The 25,153-nt window shown below is 34.5% G+C and overlaps 1 protein-coding gene across 5 annotated transcripts in view; it reads right to left on the minus strand.

Moving 5' to 3' along the window:
• The window catches only part of LOC131157573 (autophagy-related protein 18b), a 60,571-nt gene extending 36,518 nt beyond the window's left edge, over nucleotides 1-24,053 (minus strand). For 2 of the 5 annotated variants that reach the window (XM_058111833.1, XM_058111834.1), the window contains exons 1-4: nucleotides 23,833-24,024; nucleotides 23,369-23,442; nucleotides 14,883-14,956; nucleotides 14,650-14,759 (exon numbers count right to left, since the gene is read on the minus strand). In XM_058111833.1, the coding sequence (XP_057967816.1) occupies nucleotides 14,650-14,759; nucleotides 14,883-14,956; nucleotides 23,369-23,442; nucleotides 23,833-23,996 (422 nt within the window). In that variant the 5' untranslated portion in view covers nucleotides 23,997-24,024. Of the gene's footprint in view, nucleotides 1-14,649; nucleotides 14,760-14,882; nucleotides 14,957-23,368; nucleotides 23,443-23,534; nucleotides 23,761-23,832 lie in introns of those variants that run through there. The other 3 variants (XM_058111832.1, XM_058111837.1, XM_058111835.1) reach the window with 3 other exon arrangements.
• Between the last annotated feature and the right edge of the window lie 1,100 nt (nucleotides 24,054-25,153).

The raw sequence follows: 25,153 nt of genomic DNA on the forward strand, positions 1-25,153 counted from the left end.
TGAAATCGCTAGATAGGATAGTGGTCTCTCACCACCTGATCTCCGAGGGGAACGATGTAGTCTCTCACTACACAATCACAAGGATTAGACAAAGCTTAACAAGTTTCACAAAGGAAATACCATTTTAATTCAATATCAATATTTTTTCTCTCTTTACATAGTTCTTACAATGAAGGGGTATATATAAGCTAGCATGGGGAGACAAAGCATTAATAAGCTTAGCTAGCATGGGGGGACAAAGATATTAAACAACTAACAATTCTCACACAAGCATGGGAGACACAAATAATAAAGACACCAACTTACTAGACACACTAATCACTCTTACAAGTTACTAACAAAATAAATACTCCAACTTTCTAGACATAATAAATACTAACACAACTTACAACACACACAACTTACTAAGACATGCACATGCAAGCAAGCAACTTGTCTTGCAAAGTTATACATTAAATACAAAACAAAAGTCAAAGGGAGGCCCAATTCAGTGTAGGGCCCAATGGAGCTGTGTGGGGCCCACATGGGTATTGAAATCGGACTTGCTTTGGCATCTCTACTGGGGTCTATCTCACACTGAAAAGTCTTCAAACATTATCAAAATAATCATGATCTGATGTGGACATCTGGAGGTCGTCCATGTGTCAGCATATCAGCAAAGGAAACATGGACATCGGGAGGTCGTCCACGTGTCACTAAATCAGCAAAAGAAATAGGTAAGGCATGCCGATCCCCATCACCCTTCCCCTTCCTTCTTCCCTTCTCTTCTAATTTCTCTCCATAGCTGTAGATCCTTGATGCTTCCCCTGCATCATTTGGTATCTCAGCCTAAAATCGATCTCCATTCTTCCACTTCAATCCCCCATCTTCCCCTATCATTCTCCTCCCCCCCCCCCCTGTGTTTCTGCCTCTGATTTCTGTTCTCTCTCTTATCTACCCTGCTATAATCTCAGCACTGTTCAGCAATTTTTTCTCTCTCCCTTACTTGTTCTTCTTCTTATTTCTTTTCATTCTCTTCGTCACTGCTCTGTCTCTAATTCTCTCTCTGTTCTGCTCATTTTTCTTCTCTGTTCTGTCCTGCTGTCTTCTCTAATTGCAGCAGTTTCTATCCAGTTATTTGTCCCTTCTTCTATCTTCTTTCTCTCTTCTTCATTCTATGCTTCTCCCTCACTGTTATATCTCTTTCATTCTGATAACTGGTTCTCTGTACTGAAAATTTCAGGGGGGAAAAAACCCGTTCTAAAATTCCAATCAAGTCCCCATTTTTGACACCCTAATTTCCAGCCAAGATTTGACACAACCACCCATCCCACTGAAAACAGAACCTCTCAAAACCCTAAACCCAAAATTTTCATCACCCTTCGGCCACCACTGAAGCCCCACACGCCAGCAAAAAATTTCCAGCCACGGCCCCTCTTGAATCCCTAAATTCCCATGATTTACTTATTACACAACCACCACGATTCACCTGAAGCTCCATTGCCTGAGGCTTGCCGAAGGCAACTCACCACTCCACATGCCAGTGACGCGCATGTGGAATTTTTCCCCTTCTCTTGCAACATGCAAACTCGCAAGAAATCAATTCCAGCCTTGAGATTTTGGATTTTCTCTGCAATATTTTGACCTGCAACAAGATATTTCAATTGTGGATCTGCTGTTTTGCAAGCAAGCGTAATAATTTGATACAAAAAACGAGAAATTGCTGTTTCCAGCACCAAAAATAAGGTTTGTTGCTGCATTTTGTGAATTTTCTAAGTGAATTTAGTTACATTTCAGCACGACAATCAAGACTGCATGTGAATTGAAGAAGGTTCTTGAGAAATTAGGAGTTAGGCTTTTGGGTAAATAGTAATAACTATCACAGAATTAACATTATAAGTCATACGATCAAACTGTGGGAAAAAGGTAATTGAACAAGGAATAAGACTGAAAATAAGGGTTTCAAAAAATCAATTTGGTTTTATGCTTGGGAGAACAAAAACAGAAGCTATTTATCTTTTAAGAAGATTGATGGAAAAGTTTAGCGAAACAAAGAGGGACTTGCATATGGTTTTTATTGTCCCAGAGAAAGCCTATGATAGAGTACCTAGGGAAGTTCTTTAGTAGATTTTAGAAAAGGGAACATGCAGTAGGTATACTAAGGTCATTAAGGGATGCAAGATGGAGTATCAACTAGCGATAGGACTGTAAGAGGAGAGTCTATAGAATTTCCAATCACAATATGTTTTCATCAAGGTTCTACTTGGCCCTTACTCTTTTGCTTTAGTAATTCATGAAATCACTAGGAAAATCCAAAACGAGATCCTTTAGTGTATGTTGTTTGCAGATCATATTATATTTTAAAGTAGTAGATTGGAATCTAAGTTAGAACTTTGGAGAATTACTTTAGAGTGTAAAGGTTTTAAAATAAGTATAAATAAGAATAGAATAAATGAAATGCAATTTTAGTCACGTAAGCAGGGGTATTGGAGATAAGATTAATTTTGAAAATAAAGAAATTAATGGTATTAGTAGATTTCATTATATTCGATCTATTATGCAAGCGGAAGGAGAAATTGAAGAGAATGTGATACATAGGGTTAAAGTAAGTTGGATAAAATGGAGGAGTGTGTTAGGAGTGTTGTGTGATCATAGAATACCCTTAAAATTAAAAGGGAAGTTCTATAAGACAGCCATAAGGCCAGCCATGCTCTATGAATCAGAATGTTGGGCAATTAAAAAATATGTACAAAAATTAAAAGTTTCCGAAACGCGACGTTGAAATAGATGAGTGGTATAACATTAAAAAATAAATTAAGAATAAACATATTCGCAATAAACTAGGCATAGCACCAGTCAAAGCCAAGATAAGGGATGGTCGGCTTAGATGGTATGGGCATTTGAAACGTAAGCCAAGCAGCACACCTATGAGGAGTGCGTTAGCTATTGCTTCCGGTATAAGATAGTTTGGAACCAATTATAGAGATTTACTTTTCCAAAAAAAAGTACTAATCTAAAAAAGTACGTATCTAAAAGTAATGAGAGATTACACATTATAATTACTTTTTCAAAAAAGTACGTTTTGCAAAAAAAAAAAAAAAATGACCTTTTCATAAAATATTTACTTTCTTTAAAACAAAGTAGTTTGGAAAAGTAATTTTTGAAATAAGTACCTATTTAAGTGTAAACCAAACACTACTTATTGACATAAGTACTTATAACTTCTCTGAAAAAGTACTTATTTTTTAAGACATTCCAAACGGGGGCTAAAAAGGGTAGTGGTAGACCTAAAATAATTAGAAATGAGATAGTGAGAAAAGACTTAATAACTCTTAAGCTAGCAAAGTAAAGAGCCCTCAATCAAGTGAATTGGCGGAAAAGGATCCATGTAGCTGACCCCACCAAGAGGAGCTTAAGGCTTGTTGTCGTTGTTGTTGTCGTTTTAGTTGCAATATATATATATAGATAAACCCAGGAGCATGGTGACAACTTACTAGGAAAATGAATGGCTTTTGTCACATTATGGGCATAATATCAAGACATTCCATACCTTTCCTAAGTTTGGGAAAAAAATCACAAATTCATTACTGATGGATGTGATTTCTTGAAATGGAGTCACTCGTATGCAACTTCATTCGGAACCTCATCCAAAGCCTTATGACACATTTTAGATTCATAACACTAGTTCAAATGTTTGAGTAATATGTTTGGTTCCTATCCAAATGGATGGCTATTTTGATAATGTTTGATGTGATATATCATATCTATGGCAATTGGACATGTAGTCATGTACTCCTTGATTCCCTTTGGTTGGATGATTTAGGTGTGACTTAAGAGCATGAAACACATACATCTTCCACTATAATGGGACAAAAATCATTTTGAAGTCCGCTCTAGCAATAAACCAAAACAAAGAATCAGTCACAATTACTCAACTCAAAGACACTACGAGCAAGGAAATGCATGTGTTTGAAAACATCCAAAGTATCTCAAACATTCCTATTGTTGAGTTTGTAATCCCCAATATGTTCATTGATGCAAATTCTCAATTCAGGTCCACAATGCTGCCAATGGATGTGGTTTCTTGTATCACCCAAGCACTAGCTTTCAAAGAATCCAAGTTTGCTTCTAACTTATGATCCTCTAGCATTTCAAAATTTGGGACCAATTTTTTTCTAACTGGGGGAGATTTGATGTAGAACAAGAAGCCAAACCATGGGTTGCCCTTGTTGGAGATTAGTAGAGAAGAATAGGACAAGGATTGTGTGTTCAATTAATTAGTTTTATTACGTGTTTAGTATTAATTAGTATAGCATTATGTGTATTTGGGTGTTGTTTGTAATATTTGCGTAATGTAGGGGTTTGTTTGTAATGTATTGTAGTTTTAGGGATATATGTGTAATTTCATGTGTAGAGGCTTTCTTTTAAAGTGTGTGAAAGCCATATTGTAGGAAGTTGACGAATTAGATTTGAATTGAATGTGTGTTTCCCCCTTGTATCTCCTCTCTCCCCCTTCCTTCTTCCCTTCTCTTCTTCTAATTTCTCTCCATGGCTGTAGATCCTTGATGCTGCCCTGGCATCACTATGGTTATTCATCAGACTACGACTTGGATAATTACCACCAATATGAGAACTAAGTCAACGTGCCCATAAGATCCATAACTAAGGATGAGTTTGACCAATGCATTCATATTGCTCAAATATGCTTAACAATGAGAATATTCATTATCGGCTGTCAATCGCTTGAGTAGAGGTTTCTAATCATTTTCCTATTTTGTTAGAGCCTTGCAAGGTTAAGTGGGATCTTATCCTATTTTTGGTTTGAGAAAACATTGTTAGATCATCATTCTTTCACTCTTTGGTTAGGAATGTGTGGAGTGTTCAGTGAGGGGTTGGGAGGGGTTTAGGTATATGAAGAAGATTAAGTATCTTCAAGACGTTTTGAAGAAGTGGAATTTAGAAGTTCTTGGTGATATTAGGGTTAAGAAGGCTAGTTGCCCAACATTGAGTCTTTGTGTTATCAGTTACTTGGTATAGTTTTACGCCAACAAGCGCGAGTTAGTAAGAGTATGGTGGTCGTTGTGATGTACATAACATAATATTGTAAATTGTTATTGATCATAGTTGTCAAATCAAGATTTGAACAATGAATCTAGATTCCAATTTGGGGAATCGAGAATTGAGAATTAAGTCAAATCGCAAAATTTAGTACATATTTTCAAAATCGATTCTAAATGACAAGCATATATTGATTTTACGAACAAGCAGCAAAATAGTAAAAAGCATTTAAATTTTAACAATAAAAAAAAAATTCATACTTCATGTGTATCCTTTCCCTAAACAAATGAAAAGGGAATGAGTCACGAAATATTAATAAAGAAATGAACCTTATGTTGTTTAGGGGACAGGATCGAAAAAAAAAAAAAAAACTGAACTTTTGGTGCTCATCAACAATTTTTAAAAGATGTTATTTCATGCATATTCTTTCTCAAATTAAAAAGACAAAAATAATTAACTTAACAAATGATAATAATTGAACGAACTGCTAAAAAACACAAACTAATCATAACAACACAACAAAACAAGAGACCCACCTTTACTGGTGAGTGTTCTGCCCCTTCTTCTCAATAGCAGAACACTACTCTTTCAAGAGTGAAGAATGGTTTTGTGAAGGCAACATAAGACCTAAAGTTCCATTCTCTCCTCTTTTTCAGCACAAAACTAAAGTAGACAAGGAATGGAAGATACTTGGTAAAAATAAAGAAACAAAAAAAAATGTTCCTAAACCATTTGGTTCAGATCGATTCATTATATTCATAAGGTCACTCTGTGTCCAATAAGTTCGGACATATAATTGCAATTGAGAAACCGTTGTGCTCTAGGGAGAGATTTTCACTGAGGATTCCAGAGGGTCAGGAAGCCTCAGGTTTGCGGATTTTCTGCATATCGCTGAAAGGTGACAAAGGCAAGATGCATCAAAATACTAAGCAAAATCTGGTTTTTCTAGCAGAAACTGCAGATCTTCATACATAGTGAAGAGCAAGGGAAAGAGTCTTGTGTATAATGGGCATCCCAATGAGCCTAGTTATGCAGAGATGGTGAAGAATGGAGGTTCTGATGATCGGAGATCGGAAAATTCCAGCAGCAATATTCAGGAAACACATCAGGGCAAAGCATTGAATTGGTAAGTGTGCATTTGGGAGGGAGAGAATCTCGGGCAGTATTCAAGCCCAAATCTGATTTAAATTTTAAACAATATCCTCCTATGACTAATGGATCAAGTTATGGGCCAAAGGCAATTAAACTTGAGAACAATTGTTATATTACACATTTTGGACCTGGAGGCCTGATTCTGAAGCATGTTTTCCCCATAGGCCCAAGGAAAGGAAAATGGGTTGGCTTAGCTTGGGTGGAAAAAGAGAAAACCCAGATTTGATTGAGGGGTTCTCTCGATTGATGGGGATCTCGGTCTACAAAATTTGAGGAATACAAATATAGCCACAGAAGGGACGTCGGAGGTGCGAGCAAAAACACAGGGAGGGTGATTGTGCAAAACTGGATCCTGGTAACACTCCGCCACTCCGGAAGTTTCATGGAGAGACCTGCAAGAGAAAAACTGGAAAGGTGTTTCTATTCCTTCAACTCATCAGAACAGTGCAATGGAAATAGATCTATAGAAGAATCTACAGAAAGTGAAAACTGTGAAGATTATACAAGGAAGGCTGGGGCTACAGAGAATAATTTGGTAGCCAGAACAACATCAAGCAAGGATATGGGCAGGAAGTCTGGTTTGAAGAATATAGATTCTAATGAACAACGATGCAGCCATACGGTGAACTGAAAACACAACAAGTGGATCCTATCTCCAATTGTGATACTAAAGTGGAAGATTGGTATGAAGAAGAGAACATGTTACAGTAACAGATTCAGGAATATGAGGAATTCCACGGTCCTAAGACAGGGGGAACCCCTTTCTCCTTTTCTCTTTATTATTGTGGTTGATGCCTTGAGTACAATAATTCAGAAGAGGAGTTGATAGAGGCTTGGTGGAGTGGCTTAAGGTAGGGCATGGGGATTGTATCATATCACATCTTCAGTTCACAGACGATACTATCCTCTTCCTCTTAGCAAACTTGGGTGGCTTCTCTAATTTGCTAGCTATCCTACATGCGTTTACGAAAGCATCCGGAAATTTCTCTAAGAGTGGTTTGGTGGGTCTTGGCATTAATGTGGACCCTTCTGTTACGCTAGCTGGTTGTGCCTCTTTGACTGGACCTATTACTTACTTCGCCGTCCCTCTAGGTAGCAATCCTAATGCTGACTCTTTATGAGACCTTGTTTTCGAGAGAGCGGCTTGGGGACTGAAGGGTGGAAAGGAACATTCTTCACCTTAGGGGGTTGTATTACTCTTATCCATGTGTGTCTGTCCTTCATCCCTTTGTTTTATCTTTCTCTTACTAGAGTTCTTGTGAGATTGGCGTGGAAGCTTAGAAATTAATGAAGAATTTGTGGTCAAGCGGGGGAAAGGGTAGCAGAGATCATCTTCTTGATTGAGAGACTGTGTGTACACCTAAAAGGGAGAGAAGCTTAGGTCTTGGTAATTTGGGGTCCAAAAACATTTCTTTGGAGTGCAAATGGTTATAGTGCTTTCCTTTAGAACCTAATTCTCTTTAGCATAAGGTAATTTGCAGTAAATTTCATCTATTACAAAATGGGTCGGATGCTAAAGTGGGAGTTAATATTACTTATTCAAGTCTTTGGAAGTTTGTGCCTCAGACTCGTGTTTCTTTCCTTCCAAAATTCCAATATATGGTGAGCAATGGGGCATGAGTTTGTTTTTGGGAAGACCATTGAGTGGGGGAGATGTCTTTGGCTATTACTTTTCCTCTCTGTTTCAATTATCTAATCTTCATGATACCCCTATCTCCACTATTCTTCTTTTGCAAGGGGCGGATTTTTCTTGGTACTTCCATCTTGGGAGAGACTTCAATAAGAGGGAGATTAATGAGTTGGCTCCCTTAACCAGTTTGCTCAACTCTTTTCATGTTCATTTGGGAGGTGGCAAAAGAGTTTGAAGCTTAGGTCCTTCCACGGATTTCTCTTGTAAATATTTTTCTCCTATTTGACTCATGACTCGAATGCCATACTTCTGCTTTGTACTCTTTGAACTAGAAAGCTAATGCTCCCTCAAAAATCAAAAGCTTTTATTTAGAATGATACTTCCAAGGATCAATACCAATGAATTGATTCAAAAGAGAAGACCTAAATAAGGCCTTGTTACATGATGTTTGTGTCCTTTATTTGAGTGGAGAAACTTGCTAGCATTTGTGTGTTCACTGCCCTTTCACTTTCGCTGTTTGAAATAAATTATTTGGTATATTTGGTGAAAGTTGAAAACTAGGTTTGCCCCCACAACTTGAAGGTAGCGTTTGGTTCATAGTAGGAATCGAAATAGGAATTAGAACTAGAATCAATTGGAATCGGAAACGGAATGTCAGATTCCATTCTATTAGTGTTTGGTATATATAGACATAAGAATCGGAAATGAGTCTAATTTATTAACTATGACATTATAGTATAAAATGTTTATTCAATTAATTTAATATGGAATGAAAATATTATAAATATATAATTATATATAATATCACTTTATTAAATTACATAATAAATATTTTTTACAATAAAATCATTTTGATAATCATGTACTTGATTATACTTTGCATATTATACTTTTATTATTATTTTTGTTATTAGTATTTTGTTTTAAATATATTATTAACATTACATTTTATCTTATATTTTACAATTATTATACTTTAATATGTAATTATTAAATTTAATAAAATTTCACATATTATAATATTACAACATAATTTATATTTAATATAAAATAATATAATAAAACAATAACCACAACATTATATTTCATTAAACAATTGTATAACATTCTTTTGTATGTCATATCATTATTAAATTTTACTATTATATATTTGTATTAATGAAAGTAATAATTAATATTTTATCTAATCTTAAGATTATGCATAATAATATAATAAATAAATAATCATATCACAATTATACCATATGTTTAAATAATTTAATACAATTCTATTTTTTTTATGCATTATAATATTATTATATACATTATAAATATTAATAATAACGGTTATCATATTTTAAATTAATAATATTATTATTTATTTATATTTAACAATATAATAATATTAATATTATTTTTTAGATATATGTAATATGTGTTATATTCATATATTATAATATTATAACATAATTTATATTTAATATAAATAAAAATATAATAAAACAATAACCACAACATTATATTTCATTACACAATCGTATTACATTATTTTGTATATTATATCATTATTAAATTTTACTACTATATATTTGTATTAATGAAACTAATAATTAATATTTTATCTTAGATTAAGATAATATATATAATAAATAAATAATCATATCACAATTACATCATATTTTAAAATATTTAATACAATTCTATTATTTTTTATGCATTATAATATTATTATATATCATAAATATTAATAATAATGGTTTTATTAATTTATATTAAGAATATTATTATTTACTTATATTTAACGACACCATAATATTAATATTATTTTTTAGATTTATGTAATATATATTATATTAATATATTATATTATATTATATTATACTATATTATATTATATACTCGTCTGCACATATTTATTATACAATAGTATTATATTCTTTTGTATATTATATCATTATTATTTTTATTATTATATACTTATAATTGATGACCATAATTATTTTATTTTGCTTGTAAGATTGTAAATAATAATATAATAAATGAATAATCATACTACAATTATATCATAATATTTAATACTATTCTATTAATTTTTATATGCTATAACATTATTATATATAATAACAAATATTAATAATGATGGTTTAATATCTATATTAAAATATATTATTATATATTTATATATAATGACATCATAATATTAATATTTTTTTTTTAAATTATGTAATATATATTATATTATATAAAAAATATCATATTATGTAGGCATGTGTGTGTGTGTGTATGTATGTATATGCATTATAATGAGTAGGGTAATAAATATTGTGTCTTCAAAAATTGGGATTTAATTTCAGAGTAGAGACAAGAATCAAAAAGTAGGCAAAAGGGGGAATCCCATTCCTAAATGAAATGGGAATCAGAATGAGATTACTAAACAAACATTAAGAATGGGAATCAACCATTCCAATTCCGATTCCTAAAGTTGATTCGTAATTACCAAACACCACCTAAGGCTTTTTGTACTGTTACTTCTAGGTGTTTTGGCAAGGGAAAGGATAGGAAAGCCTTGTGGCAATGCACTATTATGGCTATCATTTGGTGCGTCCGGTTGGAGAGAAACACTAGAATCTTCAAAGGTGTGAGTACTTCTAACCACTTGCTTTGGAATAGAGTGGTTTATCTTGTATCACTATGGGCATCGGCCAGTGTCTTTTTTCATCATGTTCTTTGGAAGATCTACAGCGGGATTGGTTGGCTCTGCTTCATTGACCTGGATTTTGGTTTATGCTTCACTTTCTTTGTAATTAGTTGCTTTTTTATGTGAAGGGAGGATTTTTATTCTCCAAGTTCTTTCTTTATTTTGTCTTTTGTCTCTCTCTTTTAAGCTGTACATTTTTTTATTAAAAAAAATATATATTCATAAGGTGAATCGATAGATTTAGAAATGATTTAGCTGTTTCTAGATTAATTATGTGCAGTGCTTTTACTGTATCACAGTAGTCTTCCAACAATTCCTTGATGGAACTTCTTGTTGTGCATGGGATCCCTCCAATAAATCAACACATTTCGAAAGCTTGGCCATCTCTATAGCCACCTAATTGGCAATCTCAACCTGCACCTCTAGCAAATCAATTCTTTTAGTATTAGAGTGCAGCATGGTTCTCCTACCAATGCTTCATGCAATCTCACAATCCAAAGGCAACCGAATCACGAAGCATGGAACTAGCTGTAGCATTCTGGCTTAACTAGTCTAACGAAAGTAAACCGCAATTTCACTGCATGAACAAATTCACAACCATCGAATATAGATAAAGCAGTAGTGGTAAGAAAACATGTATGTAAACAGGAGTTGTGCTGCAAACCGTAAAGCAACCTAATTCATTTGTCATATCTTCATAGGCAAAGTGTGTTTAGTGAGGGAGGCAAGTAAGATAAACACATTTTCAAAAGCTAGTGAGTCATTCAATGATTGATGAGCATTTGCCCTCCCCTAAATAGCCTTTGATATCATTCCCACTCCATCACTAGGAAACATCATGTGGCCAAGAAGTCATACTCACTATTTTCACTAGGGCATTACCTACTCAAAAGAGTAAAAGATACACTTGGTTTCTTGGACACAACAACTCAATGACAAAGAGCATCCTCCAAATCTTAATGCTACGCCTTTGATTTCTTGGTCTAATTATCAGCTTCTATTGACCTTCCTTGCCCGCAAAGGTAAATGCACTTGTACCTAGCATCAAAATCTCTAATTTTGTTTTATGATTCCTTTTCACCCTCCTATTACTGTCTTACTATATAGATTATTTCCTTTTGTAAAGTCTATATGTGAAAGCCTTATCCCATTATGGGCGGATGGTGCCATGGTTAAAGAGATGTGAGCTTTACAAGATAATGATACTGGTGCCTTTTCCTATTGATAAGTCTATAGTTGGATGTCACTAGGTGTACACCATCAAAGTCAATCCATGGTTGTATGGGTCTTGAAGACCTGGCTCATTGCCAAATGGTATACTCAAGTGTATGATTTGGACTATTTTAACACATTGTCCCCAGTCGCCAAACTTACATCAATCTGTCTATCCTCCTTAGCCAGCACTAATAATTGGCCTTTTCATCGCGTTAGATTCGAGAGTGCCTTCCATGCCTTCCTACTGAACTTCAAAAGTAGGTTCTATATGGAGCAACCACATTGCTTTGTTGCAAAGTGAGTCAGCATCAATTTGTCATCTCAAAAGATCCTTATACAATGAAGCGATCTCCCAAAGCACAGTTTGGTAGGTTCAATATAGTAATGCTTGAGTTTGGCCTTCTGCAGGTAGGATTTTACTCATTGTTTATGTGGATGACATTCTGATTACACGTGATAATGATCAAGGTACCTAGAACCTAAAGATATTTCTGTAATAAAGTTTTAGACAAGCTTTGGGACCATTGTAATACTTCTTGGGCACAGAAGTATCCAGATCTCATACAACACCGTCTTGACACACAGGAAGTATGTTCTAGATGTTTTAGATGAGACTGGTAGTTGGGATCCAAACCTGTGAAATGCCACTTCCAGTAAAACACGAGCCTATCTGCTTCCAGCTCATTACATTTTATCTACCCATACCACCACACACTACCTTCCCCACCCCTTCCCCCCAACCCCCCGCGCTCACACACCATTCTAGCCTGACCTTATTACCGTGAAGTATCTCCTCACTTTTACATGAATTGCAGGCATGCTACCTAAATGGCTTACTTTGGGCTTTATTAACATCATATTGGACCTGGTCATGAAGCAAGCTTGGCTGGCCCATCCTCACATTTAAATTCCTCTACACAATAATTAAGCATCCCAGCAAACTCCACCTCATCATCATTACGTGATGCCCCATGGAAACCCTAGCTGCAGCTGGAGCAAATGCTTCCCATGGCATATCATTGCCCACCAACACTGAACCACCAATCTGCTCCACCTTCATCTCTCTACTGCATCTTGCCCCTGGTAATTTTTTATCTGCTGTCACGACCTGATTCTACAGGGGAGCTTTTATTGTTCTTGCTGCAAACCCACTTTTCCATGTTCCTACTGCAGACCTGAACAAACAACACCTGTATCAGATATTACCTCAGCCAATGAACGAAATTCTTGCTCAATTCTCTTCCATCTGACTCCTCTAGATCCAACTGGTATAAGCACAGAAAAATGTTCCCCATTCCAGCCCAACCCCAGCTCCAAAAATTTACCACTTTTGTGGATCTAATCGCCATCCAGTAAACCACCCTCCCTATCCTAAACAACTTCCCAACCACCCAAAACCTGAAGAAAAACCATCAGAGAACCACTTTGCTGTCACCTAGAAATCCTCATCCAATAATTTTGAACTGGGTTATGCTCAAGACAGAGAGAAAATCCCCTTTCCCCCACTTTATCCAAACTTGGATCAAAGGATTTCCCTTTTGTTAGATTACCACTTTACCTAAAAGCTTAAGCTATTGAGTGGTGGGGCAACAATATCAAGCTTTAAGAGCTTCAATTTGGACTGATTGCTGCCTGGTGGCTCCTGCTGTCATGGTATCAGCAGCCATAGCAGTGAATAATAGAGATCAAGTGAGCTACGAGAGTGAACACATGATTAGTAATCGTGAGCTATTCTAGTCTATGTTATAAAAAATAAACTATATTATTTTCTTTTATTTTATTTCATTTATAGTATATAATATATTATATTATAATATTACAATAAACTTATTATATATTTTCATTTAGTTATATCATAATATTAATATTATTTTATTATGTTGTGTAATTTATTATAAAAAAAATATCTTGTATGCTAGTATTTTATATTATAGTGTAATATGTATATGCATATATAAATAATTTTTTATTGATTCTAGTGTATTTATGTGCATGTGTATATAAATATATGCATCTGTACAGGTATATGCAAGTGTTTGTATGTATGTACATGCATCCATACATGCATGTATATACCCTGTGCGTGCTTGCGTGGAAATGGATATATTTGTGTCTATGCATGTACTTAGAACAGAATAAGATTGTAATTTTAAAATTTCCTACAAGTCCGGTAGAATTAAAAAGTGGGCTAAAAAGGGAATCTGATTTGTGTATGAAATGGGAATCAGGATTCCTGCAAACTAAACATTAGGAATTGGAATCGGAATCAGAATCAGAGTCAAATTTGAAATTGATCACTCTGATTCAGATTCCTAGAGCTGGTTCTCCATTACTAAACGCTACCTAACAATAAGATGGCAATGCTTGGTCACAAATTTGAGGAATTATGTAACGTTGCGATTGGCTAGGAGAGGATTGATGATGAGACTTCTTACAGTTCATATCATTGGACAGCTATCTCAAAGTTAATCTAGAGCTAGAAAGGTCATGAATTTCAAGACGGTTATCTTGCAAAGGAATGCCATAACAATAGAAGGACCAAGTTTGCTTACTCCATGAATTCAAAATAGGGAATGAAAAAAATGTTTTTCTTTCCCTTATGTGTAGGATGAGCAACATATTGCCAGGAAAAACTTAAATAGCTCCAATAAGAAGCACATATTCAAACTTCCACCTGCCAAATTCAGAGAAAACAATTCTTACTCGATCATCCCCAATCCTCATTCTTTAGATGCTATCAATGTACTAGAACGTGAGTTGGCCTCTAGTTACATGTGTTTACTTCAATATAAAAAAGAAAAGAGTTTCTAACACGCTGCCATAACAAATAATTTCTGACAAAAACATGTCCCGGAGTGTATTTTAATCACAAGCAGACTGAAAGCAAAGAAAAATTAAGATTAGGTGCCTAATCCTCAATATGAGAAAGATCTTTCACCTTTTCCTATTCAGGCGTACAGCAAGAAGTGATGTTAAGAAATTCAGTTCTCGGAGAGCAGTTCCAGTTGTAGTATTGAACAAACATAAACGACGTGGAGATAAAGATGGCTGTTACAGTCAAACCACACCATAATAATTATTATTAGAAGTTGAGAGAATTACTTGTTTCAACTCATGTTTGACGAGGTGCTGTGCCTTCTTAAGTGTTTAAATAGGTTAAAAAAAAACAACCTGTTCACCGGCCCCAACGATGGCAAGAAGACTTGAGCTGAATAGCATTTCGACAATGATGAAAGCTCCAATAGCTAGAAAATCAAAACAAAAAATAAAAGGCACATTAATTGATAATAAGCTAAATCTATGATTTTCACAGGGCATCATAAATCCCATATACACAAAATATTCAAGTTCATTTCTTCCCAAACAATGCTTAATAAATAGCGCAGCAACTAGTTATTTCCTGATGCAATTTATGATAACACATAATACAAATACTCTATTTCTTATTTGGAAAAGAGTTGAACTAATTACTCCCCAAAGAAAAGAAAAAAAAAAATTGGCGTAGGTTGCTTGCACTAAGCACTTAAGTTTGACTTTTAAGTACTAAACTAGACATTCTATAACCTTAAAATAGTTTTTTGGGCCTTTTGTTCTTAGAAGAAGCTAAAACTGTGCACCTTAAACTTCCATTTCTATCTTATTTTTTGTCAGGTTAGTTGCTTAAATTGTTTAAGTACTTGCTATAAACTAAAAAGATCCCATTATGTTGATTCAACATATATTCAAGTTTAGCTTCAACATGGATGTAGAATTTTTTGAAATTTTTAAATAAATAATGTTGTAAAGTTAGAGATGGAGAAGAGAAGAAGGAAAGAAAAAATCTAGCAGCAGCTTCCTGGAGCCTTACTTACAGCTCCAGGTCTGCCTATTATATATTAATAATAAAAGAAAAAACATGAAAGACAAAAATACCCCCATTCACACAACATAATAATTAAAAGGGCAAAAGACACTGACCTCCCCTGAGGTTTGGTAAAAAGACAATGTCCTCCCTCGAGGTTTCAAAAACTCTAGAGACCTCCCCTAAGGTTTCAAGAATTTCAAGGACCTCCCCTGAGGTTTGCCAAAAAAGACAAAAATCTCCTTATATCTTGCAAAAAGACAAATTTTTTTAGGGGAGGTTTGTGGCATTTTTGAAACCTCAGGAAAGGTATCTATCTTTTTGCCAAACCTCAGGGGAGGTGAGTGTCTCTTGCCCTAATTAAAATAACCTATTCTCTTCTAATATTCCCCTTCAAGCTGGAGGTGTATAACTTGACCCCAACTTGTTACAAACACCAAACAAAGCAGGCTTAAATAAAGCCTTCATGAGAACATCACCTAACTAATCCATAGATTTCACAAAGTCCTCACAACCTTCTTCAACACAGCAGCCCTCAACAAGAAGCCCTCACTAAATGAGGGTCAACTTCAATGAGATTTGTCAACTCATGGAACAATAAGAACAATATAAATGGCAACTTGATTATCAAAAAACATATTTATTTTCTTTGTTACCAAGAACCATAATAACATACATTTCAGCCACATAAGCACACTCACAATATAAAGCCATAACTCAGTATTTTGCTTTAGCGCTGGTCTGCCAGGCCATGTAACAAGATTACCTCTATACCTTCCATCATCCATTGAGCCAGCCATCTGCATCAAAGTATCCATGAATGCACAATTCCTATTACATTTTTAAATCAAACCTCTACAATTAAAGCCTTTGAGATTCTGTAGAATCCTACAATGTAACATCCCAATGCGGTTGTTTGGGGTTTTTTATAAACTAACTCACCATCTGGTGCAAAATCCTTAGATAACTTAACATTGGGATCCATTTCCAACATTCAAATCCCACTTGGCAAGTCCAAGGTACATTTTTTATGAGACAGACTGAATTACTTCTTATACGTACAATCTCAGTACCATGAAAGTAAAGCAGCTCAAATCCTTTATTTGATATTCTTCTTGAAGCCACTGCTAGATATTTGAAATCCAATTCTAGTCATTGCGATTTTGATATCATCAACATAAACTACAAGAAATAACACATGTGTCTCCTTTTTGTGGACAAAGACCATAGCACTTGATAAAACCAAATGCAAAACCAACTAACCAAATTTGTCAACCAAACTTGAGGAGAATACTTAACCAGAAATGGCCTTGCGCAACCTACATGCCTCACCATCCTCCCCACAAGCAACATACCCAAGAGGTTACTCCTTATACAACTCTTCCTACAAATCTCCATACACGAGGCATTCTTCACATCCAGCTCGTATTAGGGCCAATCAAAATTAACTGCCAACAAGATTAGTAGTCGAGCAATAGGAGACAAGGACTCACAATAATCAATACATATGTTTGAGTGGACCTTTTGGCAATGTGACCCTTAAGTCCTGCAATCGAGTGGTCACAAAGATATTTGCAGGTGTATACCCAAGAACACCTAATGAACTTGTACTTGAGAAGAAGATCCACCAAATCCCATGTCCCTTAAGTGATCAAGGTATACATTTCTACATCCATGACATGCTTCCACCCATGGTTAGCAAGTGCTTCTACATGTGAAGAAAGGGCAGAAACATAGGAAAACAAGGCAAAAGAGCGCATAGACTAGGAACGTCAAAAACTGAAACATAGTGAGCAATAGTATATGCAACAAAGGAATGTAGAACACATGTTTGGGTACCTTTCCTACAAGCAAGGTCTCAAATTTCAATTTCAACTAAAATTTTGAAAGCTCCAAAAGTACGGAAATTTCTATGGAAATTTCGATTTCCATTTGGAAAAACAATCAAAATTGGTAATAAAGCATGGAATTCTTTTATGAAACTTTAGAAATGGTTAATCAACATAATAATGTAAGTTTTAGGACTAAAATATTACACATCAAAAACAAAATAGTGTACATTTTAGGATTTTTATATGTTATACATTAAATACATTTATATTGTGTTTGAAGTTTAATAGTTGTAATATAATATGCATATGAAACATATTTATAATATATTATGTGTACTAAACATATTATCAAAAATAATAATACAATATGTGTATTAAACATATTCGATTAATATAAATGAAATTCTTTTTTAAGATAATAAAAGAAGATATATTAAGAGAAAATAGATTACAATCCAGAGAGGAAAATTTATTCTCAAAAAAGAACATAAAAAACAAAGATAGATAACTTAGACATAAATGGTAAAATAAAATGTTCTTGTAAGTTCAATTTTTCAAGTAATTTCAAAAGCCCTTGTAATAATCTTTTGTTTCAATTAAAAATAAGATAGATTGAGAAATTTCACTTTGCATCTAAACCTCATTTTTGAACACCAAGGAAATATTATTCTATAGTTGAAATTTCAATAAGTTTTGCAAAAATTTGAGATTTCAATAAATTTCGGATGATTCGTTGAAATTTCAAGAAAAATTATGTAAGACACAAATTGATTGCCACTTCAATTTCAAGGGGGTTGGAAAGCGGAAATTTCAATGCAAATTTCGACAATTTCATGGAAATTTAAGACCATGCCTACAAGTAACTAAAAAACCCAAGTCAGACTGGGATGGTTCTTAGAACCAGACCAAAATAGTGAGAAAGGCATAAGAGGCAGCTACATGATCATAGTGATGTCTTGGCCTACTTTCCGTTTGTAAACCCTTAATTGTTTCTCCAGGTTAGTAGGTAATGGATTTGGAAAAAGTGTGGAAGTTTTCTCCTAAAGGTCCATGGTAGGAACAAAAGGATCAACACACAAGAGGGGACTAAAAATCGTTGATGGACTCGAAATTGATTCAACAACCTAGCAAGAGAAATAAGGTGTTCCTTAGAAAAGGTAACATCTACATTAACACACTTCCTATGACCATGGGGATCATAACATCTATATCCTTTCTAAGTTCTCAATCACCCAACAAAGACATATTTAATAGCACAAGGAAAGAACTTGGCATGACTTGTATGTGGAACATGAACAAAACATTGCACCCAAAGACACGAGAATGACATGACACAATAGAGAACATGGATATTTCTCAATGCACATTAGACCCAAAACACTAAAAATGAGAAACAGACTTGAACATTGGAAAATTTTGTTGCAATTTTTTAAGAGAAAGAAGACCCAAATGAGCGTGCCGCAAATCTATGGAAACACTATGAGTAAAAATTAAAGAAGTGGTATGACAACAATTGGATCTACCACCACCACCATCAAAATAGTACACGACATCCTTCACATGCCCTCCACCAATCCTCTTCTTTGTCTCAAGATCCTAAATAAAAGGTCGTAGAGCAATTATGAGATTTAGTTAATTGACTAATTGATAACACGTTGTTAGATTCAAGGGAAATTTAGGCACATACAATGTAGAGGAATGGAAGGACACATAAGAATTTGCCACAACCAGAAACAGATGTCACCAAACCATTAGCAAGAGTAACCTTAGAGTGTAAAGTAGTGATCTTCAAGTACTAAAATAAATTAGGATTACTTATCATATGAGAGGAGGCACCAAAGTGAATAACCCATGATTAGGAGGGTGAAGAGAAAAGAAGCCTTGTTACATGGGCCACAGTACCACTAAATGTAAAAGATTGAGTTTAGAGGTGTTGAACCATGCAAATAAGATTGTTATACTCCTTTCAAGACACAATAGATAATGTACTTAACTCCAAGTGGAGCGGCCAGATGCACTTGAAACATCAACACTAGAATCACCCTTGGTAATAATCTTATTAGCTTAAGCTTCCCTATGGATCCCAGTCATATGATTGTCCTTACCGTATGCGTATTGCCACAATGAACTCCTTGCCTTGATACACTCGTGCCATCCAAACCTCATCCTCATCCTCATCCTCCAATGCTTCCCTTGCTATAGTTATAGACAATGCTAACCATGTCTGAACAATCATGGGAAGAAGCTTGAGAAAGAGGACTAAGAACCATATTTGGCGATCCATCGGATTATAGCATATGTTTCGTTCATGGATCATATGGATTCATGCGCAAGAATCTAATTACAAATGGGTTGAAGCTCAGGACTCAACCCAGACAAAAACTTTTGAGCCAAGAATTCTGCCCATCGCCTCTTAATCATCTCAAATTGGGAAGTAACTTTTGATAGATATTGGGTTCCTGCCACAGTGCTAAATGTTCATAGATGAACCTACCTTCTTGATCATGTTTGAAAAAAGTTTCAAAACACGAGTTTTATCTAATGAGAAGATTTTACAAAGATCATCCCATACAGCCTTGGCTACTTGATGAAACATCACATTCATTGCAATTCATAGCCCCATGCCATTCAACAACCACACCAAGCAAATATGTTATTCTCTTTCATCCTATCTTCATAATCCTTGGAGTCTAGAGGTAGAGGAAAATACAACAAACACTTGGACTTCCTTTTCACATTAATATACACACACAGACCACAACAAAGCACTGCAGGAACTTAATAAACAACCTGGCAACAACTAAAAGCATTATGGCGCACAGCAACTAGAAGAGGGCATATGCAAGAAACTGATATTTGAGTGCAAGCAATCGATCACGTACACACACAGCATCAAAACGTGTCAGCATACAGAACGACAGCAATATACCAGGATGAGTATGCAACTGACTTTGCATCAGCAAACTACCCCACGAACACACACAGTATCCAACCGAGGATGCTGCACAGCCTAACAGAGAGAAAAGTGTCCCGAAACGACTACCAAATCAACCAAACAATCATATTTGAGAATCAATTAGGGTAAGGGAAGAAAAAAAAAACTGAGTGTCCAAAAAGAAAGCCAGCGCATCCAAAATCAACTTGGATTAAATGACATTTAGAGGAAAACTTAAATACCATGTCGTAAAGATGGAAAAGAGAACCAGAGATGAAAAACTCTGGCGGTGGTTTCTGGAGCCTTACACGCATACCCTTTCTCACACCACATAATTACTAAAATAGCAGTTAGATTACCACTTTACCTAAAAGCATAAGGTATTAGCTTGAGGGCCAACACTGTATATCAAACATTAACGTTACCCCACACATGCAGCCCAACAGCACGTGGAGAGATAATAAACACATGATGGATAACACCCATTATATTGAATACAATAATTTTTTTAAAACACCACATGATAAAGGTAGGCAACGAGACTAGAACCTAGGACCTTCTGGTAACTAACTCAGATACCATGTTAGATTACCACTTTACCTAAAAGCTTAAGCTATTAGATTGTGGGCCAACATTGTATATCAAGATTTAACAATAGCCTATTCTCTTCTAACAAATAAAAAACATGAATTTATGCAGTTCCAAACCTTCATCCACTGCTTATAACTAACTGCACAAAACATTATTTATTTTTAACAGCTGCATTGCATTTTAAACTTTTAAGCTTACCAGAAGACAAAAAGGCAAAAATCAAACAACAAAATGGCAATGCCAAGTGCAGATTATCAACCAACCAATACAGTTAACACACGAACGAGCCATGCCATCCTCCACACTGATGCTGATTGCACAGATCAGAAAGTCAAATAACAATATGAAAAATATAATAATAAGGTAAATAAACTACTTATTGAGAAATAATAATATGGAAAATAAAATTCAGTGATGAATGGTTCTTCACAGCCCCCTAAACCAACTTATCTCAAGAGCAAGAAATTCAAATCCCAAGTGATACTTCACAATGTTTAACCACCTTGATTTCAGGATTAAAAAAGTTAGTTCCTGTCAGATACATGACATGCAGGAATAAACTAGAGATGATAAGGTTTCCATAATTTGCTTGATATAGAATTGTCTCTGCCCACTTGCATTATATCAAAAGCAAACTCCCAGATTAAGATGCATAAGTGACATATCCAAGACTTTACGGAAAGTAGCCTAAGGTACAGCATGTGCTAGGGAAAATTCGATTTTTGATGCAGAATCTTACTATCAATTGTTACTCTAGGTTGCAATTAAATTAGCAATGCATAACAAAAGTGCCTTGATGAAAGTTTTTTTATAAGATGCCAAGATGAAAGTTCCAACTTCCCTTGGGAAAAGGTGGCAGATGATGGTTGTCAAACTTGTGCTAGTTAGCAAGCTCACCCAAGAACAAACTGACAATATTTTCTGCAGCCTACGAATTTTTCATCCCTTTTAACAACAAAGCCCGTATGAGTCCCACAATATTTCTTCTTTTCTATAAAATAAATAGACTTCGTGAGTTCTAATTTATAGATGCAACTAAAGTGCAAACAAGTATGTGCATGCACTAGATCAATAAATGCTATTGCTTTATAGGATCTCTTAAATCAATATTCTTAAGAAGGAGGTCCAGAATAAATAGATATATACACATATAGGCATACATATATACATATACACATATATATAGCTGGCGAATTCTCAAATTTTTCTTCATCACATTAACTAAAACTTATTTTTACTTTCCTATCGCAACAAGATGGGCTATAACTAGTCTAAGAATGGACCAACTATTAAATCTTGGCTGGAAATCTGTTTTAACTATTTCTGTGGGTAATTTATTATTAACAACCAGGATATGCCCCTTAATTGCCTCAAACAGATATATAACTAAAATATTAAGCAGAAAATAATTGACCAAATAACCCATCGAGTTAAACATGATTACCCGTACTCAGCAGGGCATATGCAATTAAAATCATCTAACAGGATCCATTTTCTTTAGCCTTCACTAAGGCCATTGTCATGGATATCTAAAAAACTTTTTTCCTTTTAATTTAGCTAAGTTAGAAAAGGTTATTCTATTAAAAAACATAAATACCATTTCTAGCTTGAGTTAGTACTAATTTTATGGAGAAGTGCACTCAAGCACTCATTGATATGAGGGCACAGTTGGACGCTTTTCAGAAATAAATATGGCACTGCATTTCACTTGTTGATCTAGAGGGAATCCAAGGTTCTATATAAAGTAAAATAAAATAAAATAAAACAAAATATAAGAAAGAAAACCGCTGCCACAATTGATGGCGATTTGATTTCGAATTTAACTCTAAAGTTTCATTTGGTAGCTAGAAAACATGAAGGAAACTAAAGAAAAATATGAAGGAATCCATTTTTCCTTTTTGATAATCAAGGAAAATGTAGATGAAAATAATATAGCAACAAACAAAAGAATAAATTCTTATTTTACATGCCGCCATTTACCTTTAATTTTTCTTAATTATTTATCATATTTATATAAATTCTCATTTTTTAATCATATTGAGATAGAGAAAAAATACAATAGACAATTTATTCCCATCGTATTTTATTTTCATTTCCTTTTTATAACGATATTCTTAATCCAAACCAATCCTAAATCCATCAGCATACAAAGCAACCAAACAGTAAAATTATTGGGGCCACAAACTCCTATTTCAATTCCAATCCCCAATCCCATGCATCCAAATTCAACCTTATTCCAAAATCTTAAACTTCTACAAGCCAGTCATTTTTTATGCCAAATAGAACAAACTTTCACAAAAAAAAATTGAAACTTAATGAAAAATCTCACTCAACACTCAAATTTACAAATATTATAGATACTACAGAAGTGACTGAAATTTAACAGAATGTAAACTACAAAAAACACAAAGTAAAAAGAATATATATTGAAAAATAAAATTTGCATCAACCAGCTTGCCTCGCTCATAACAGAGTCTCCCCGTATGAGAATCAAATATCTTGAATCCATCCCTCGTCCCTATTGCAAAGCAACTGAAAAGGAAAATTAGTTTCAATTCCATTGGTTATTGTCTAATTAGCAAACTAGAAGTATTTTTCTTGTTCTAACAGCTAGAAAAACTCACATCCGCGAAGCCAAATAGCTGTACTGGGGTTATCCTAAAAAATTACCAAATAAACTTTACAGATTTCAATTTCTTTCCATTCCCTACATTTCGTCTGCAACAAAAAGAAGCAACAAAATTGCAAGAACTCTAATGGGTGCAGCAAAACTTTCAAGTTTAACGCATAAGATCACTTTCTTTTTTTTTCTATTTTTTTCTGCGGCGAAACCCTTTTTCAGGGGAGAGGGGGGAAATCAAAGCCAATACAAGGAAAGAAAGGAACGTCGAGAGAGAGAGAGAGAGACTGAAAGGTAAGTACCTCGTGTCCTGATTGAAAGAAGCGCAGAGGATCGGATAACAAGAGGAGGAGGAGGAGGAGGAGTAATTTGCCATTATTGGAATTCCCGTTGCCCCTTTGCGGTCGCAAAGTAGTTCGCGGGGCTGGGATGAGGGGACCGATAGCTCTCTCTGACCCAAAAGCATTTCTTTGCGTCAGTTTTGGCCTGGGCATTGAGCGTGCTACGTGCTTCAAGATTTCTTATTTTTTCAGTTTTACAAAATTAATTATATATTTTTTATTTTTATTTTTTTGAGTATCACGGGGTGTCCACAACCGTCAACGCACGTCCGTTTTAAGGTCCGCATGCACCGGTCGTGACTAATCCCACGCCCTGTAGTGGTGGCCCCACACACACCACAGAGGGGTTAATTCAGGAGCCCGCCGCAGGAATCGAATCCGGGGGGGAGAAATCCCTGACCTCGTAAAAGGCACCCCCGAAATTCGCCCTGCCAATTGATCTACGCCCTGGGGGCATATTAATTATATTATTGAGCGCGCACCACTTTCCATGTTTTTAAAAATTAAAAAAAAAATTATACAAGATAAATAATTAGAGTTTTTTCCCCTATTTATCATTTTTTTAAATATATATTAAATAATACTTTTTTTGGGAAAATAACTCTTAAAATGACTCTAACGTAAATTCTTCTTCGTAATAAATCGGAAAATAAATTCTTTTATGACAGCGATGAATCTGACAAGAGTAATAAATAGATAATAAATTATTCTGTGCAATTTTTTTTATTTATTCGTTTGCTTTTGTTTTCGTTGTCTTGTTCCAGTGTCTTGTTCAATCATAAGTCATCAATGGACTCGACGCCGAAGACGGCAACGCCCTTATAGGTGGTCATCCCACAACCTGACTGCTTCCAAGAAACAAAATTAATTATAGTAATAACTAATGAGTAATAGTTAATAGTTTTCAACATTCAAAAGTTACTCATTAGATCATGTAATGTACAGCAACTTTTATTTAAAGTTTAGATCAAATCATACAAATACAAATTTGTTAATCAAAATTAAATTATAATTAATTTTTACATTAAATGACTTAGAATATATATATATATATAATATAAAATTTTTGTGATAGCTTTTTAAATACTTATCAAATTAGAATTTTAAAAATAACTTAGTTATTATATTACGAAATAAATTATGATGGTAAAAAAAAGCTTTAACTTAAAATGAGAATGAAAGATTAATCATCATTTGTAATAAATTATCTGGTTCAAATAATCATAAATTCGTTGCTTAATTAAGTTTAATATGAGTTATAATTTCTTTATATAATAATTTG

Source organism: Malania oleifera, chromosome 6 (assembly GCF_029873635.1).
Source record: "Malania oleifera isolate guangnan ecotype guangnan chromosome 6, ASM2987363v1, whole genome shotgun sequence".
NCBI lineage: Eukaryota > Viridiplantae > Streptophyta > Magnoliopsida > Santalales > Ximeniaceae > Malania > Malania oleifera.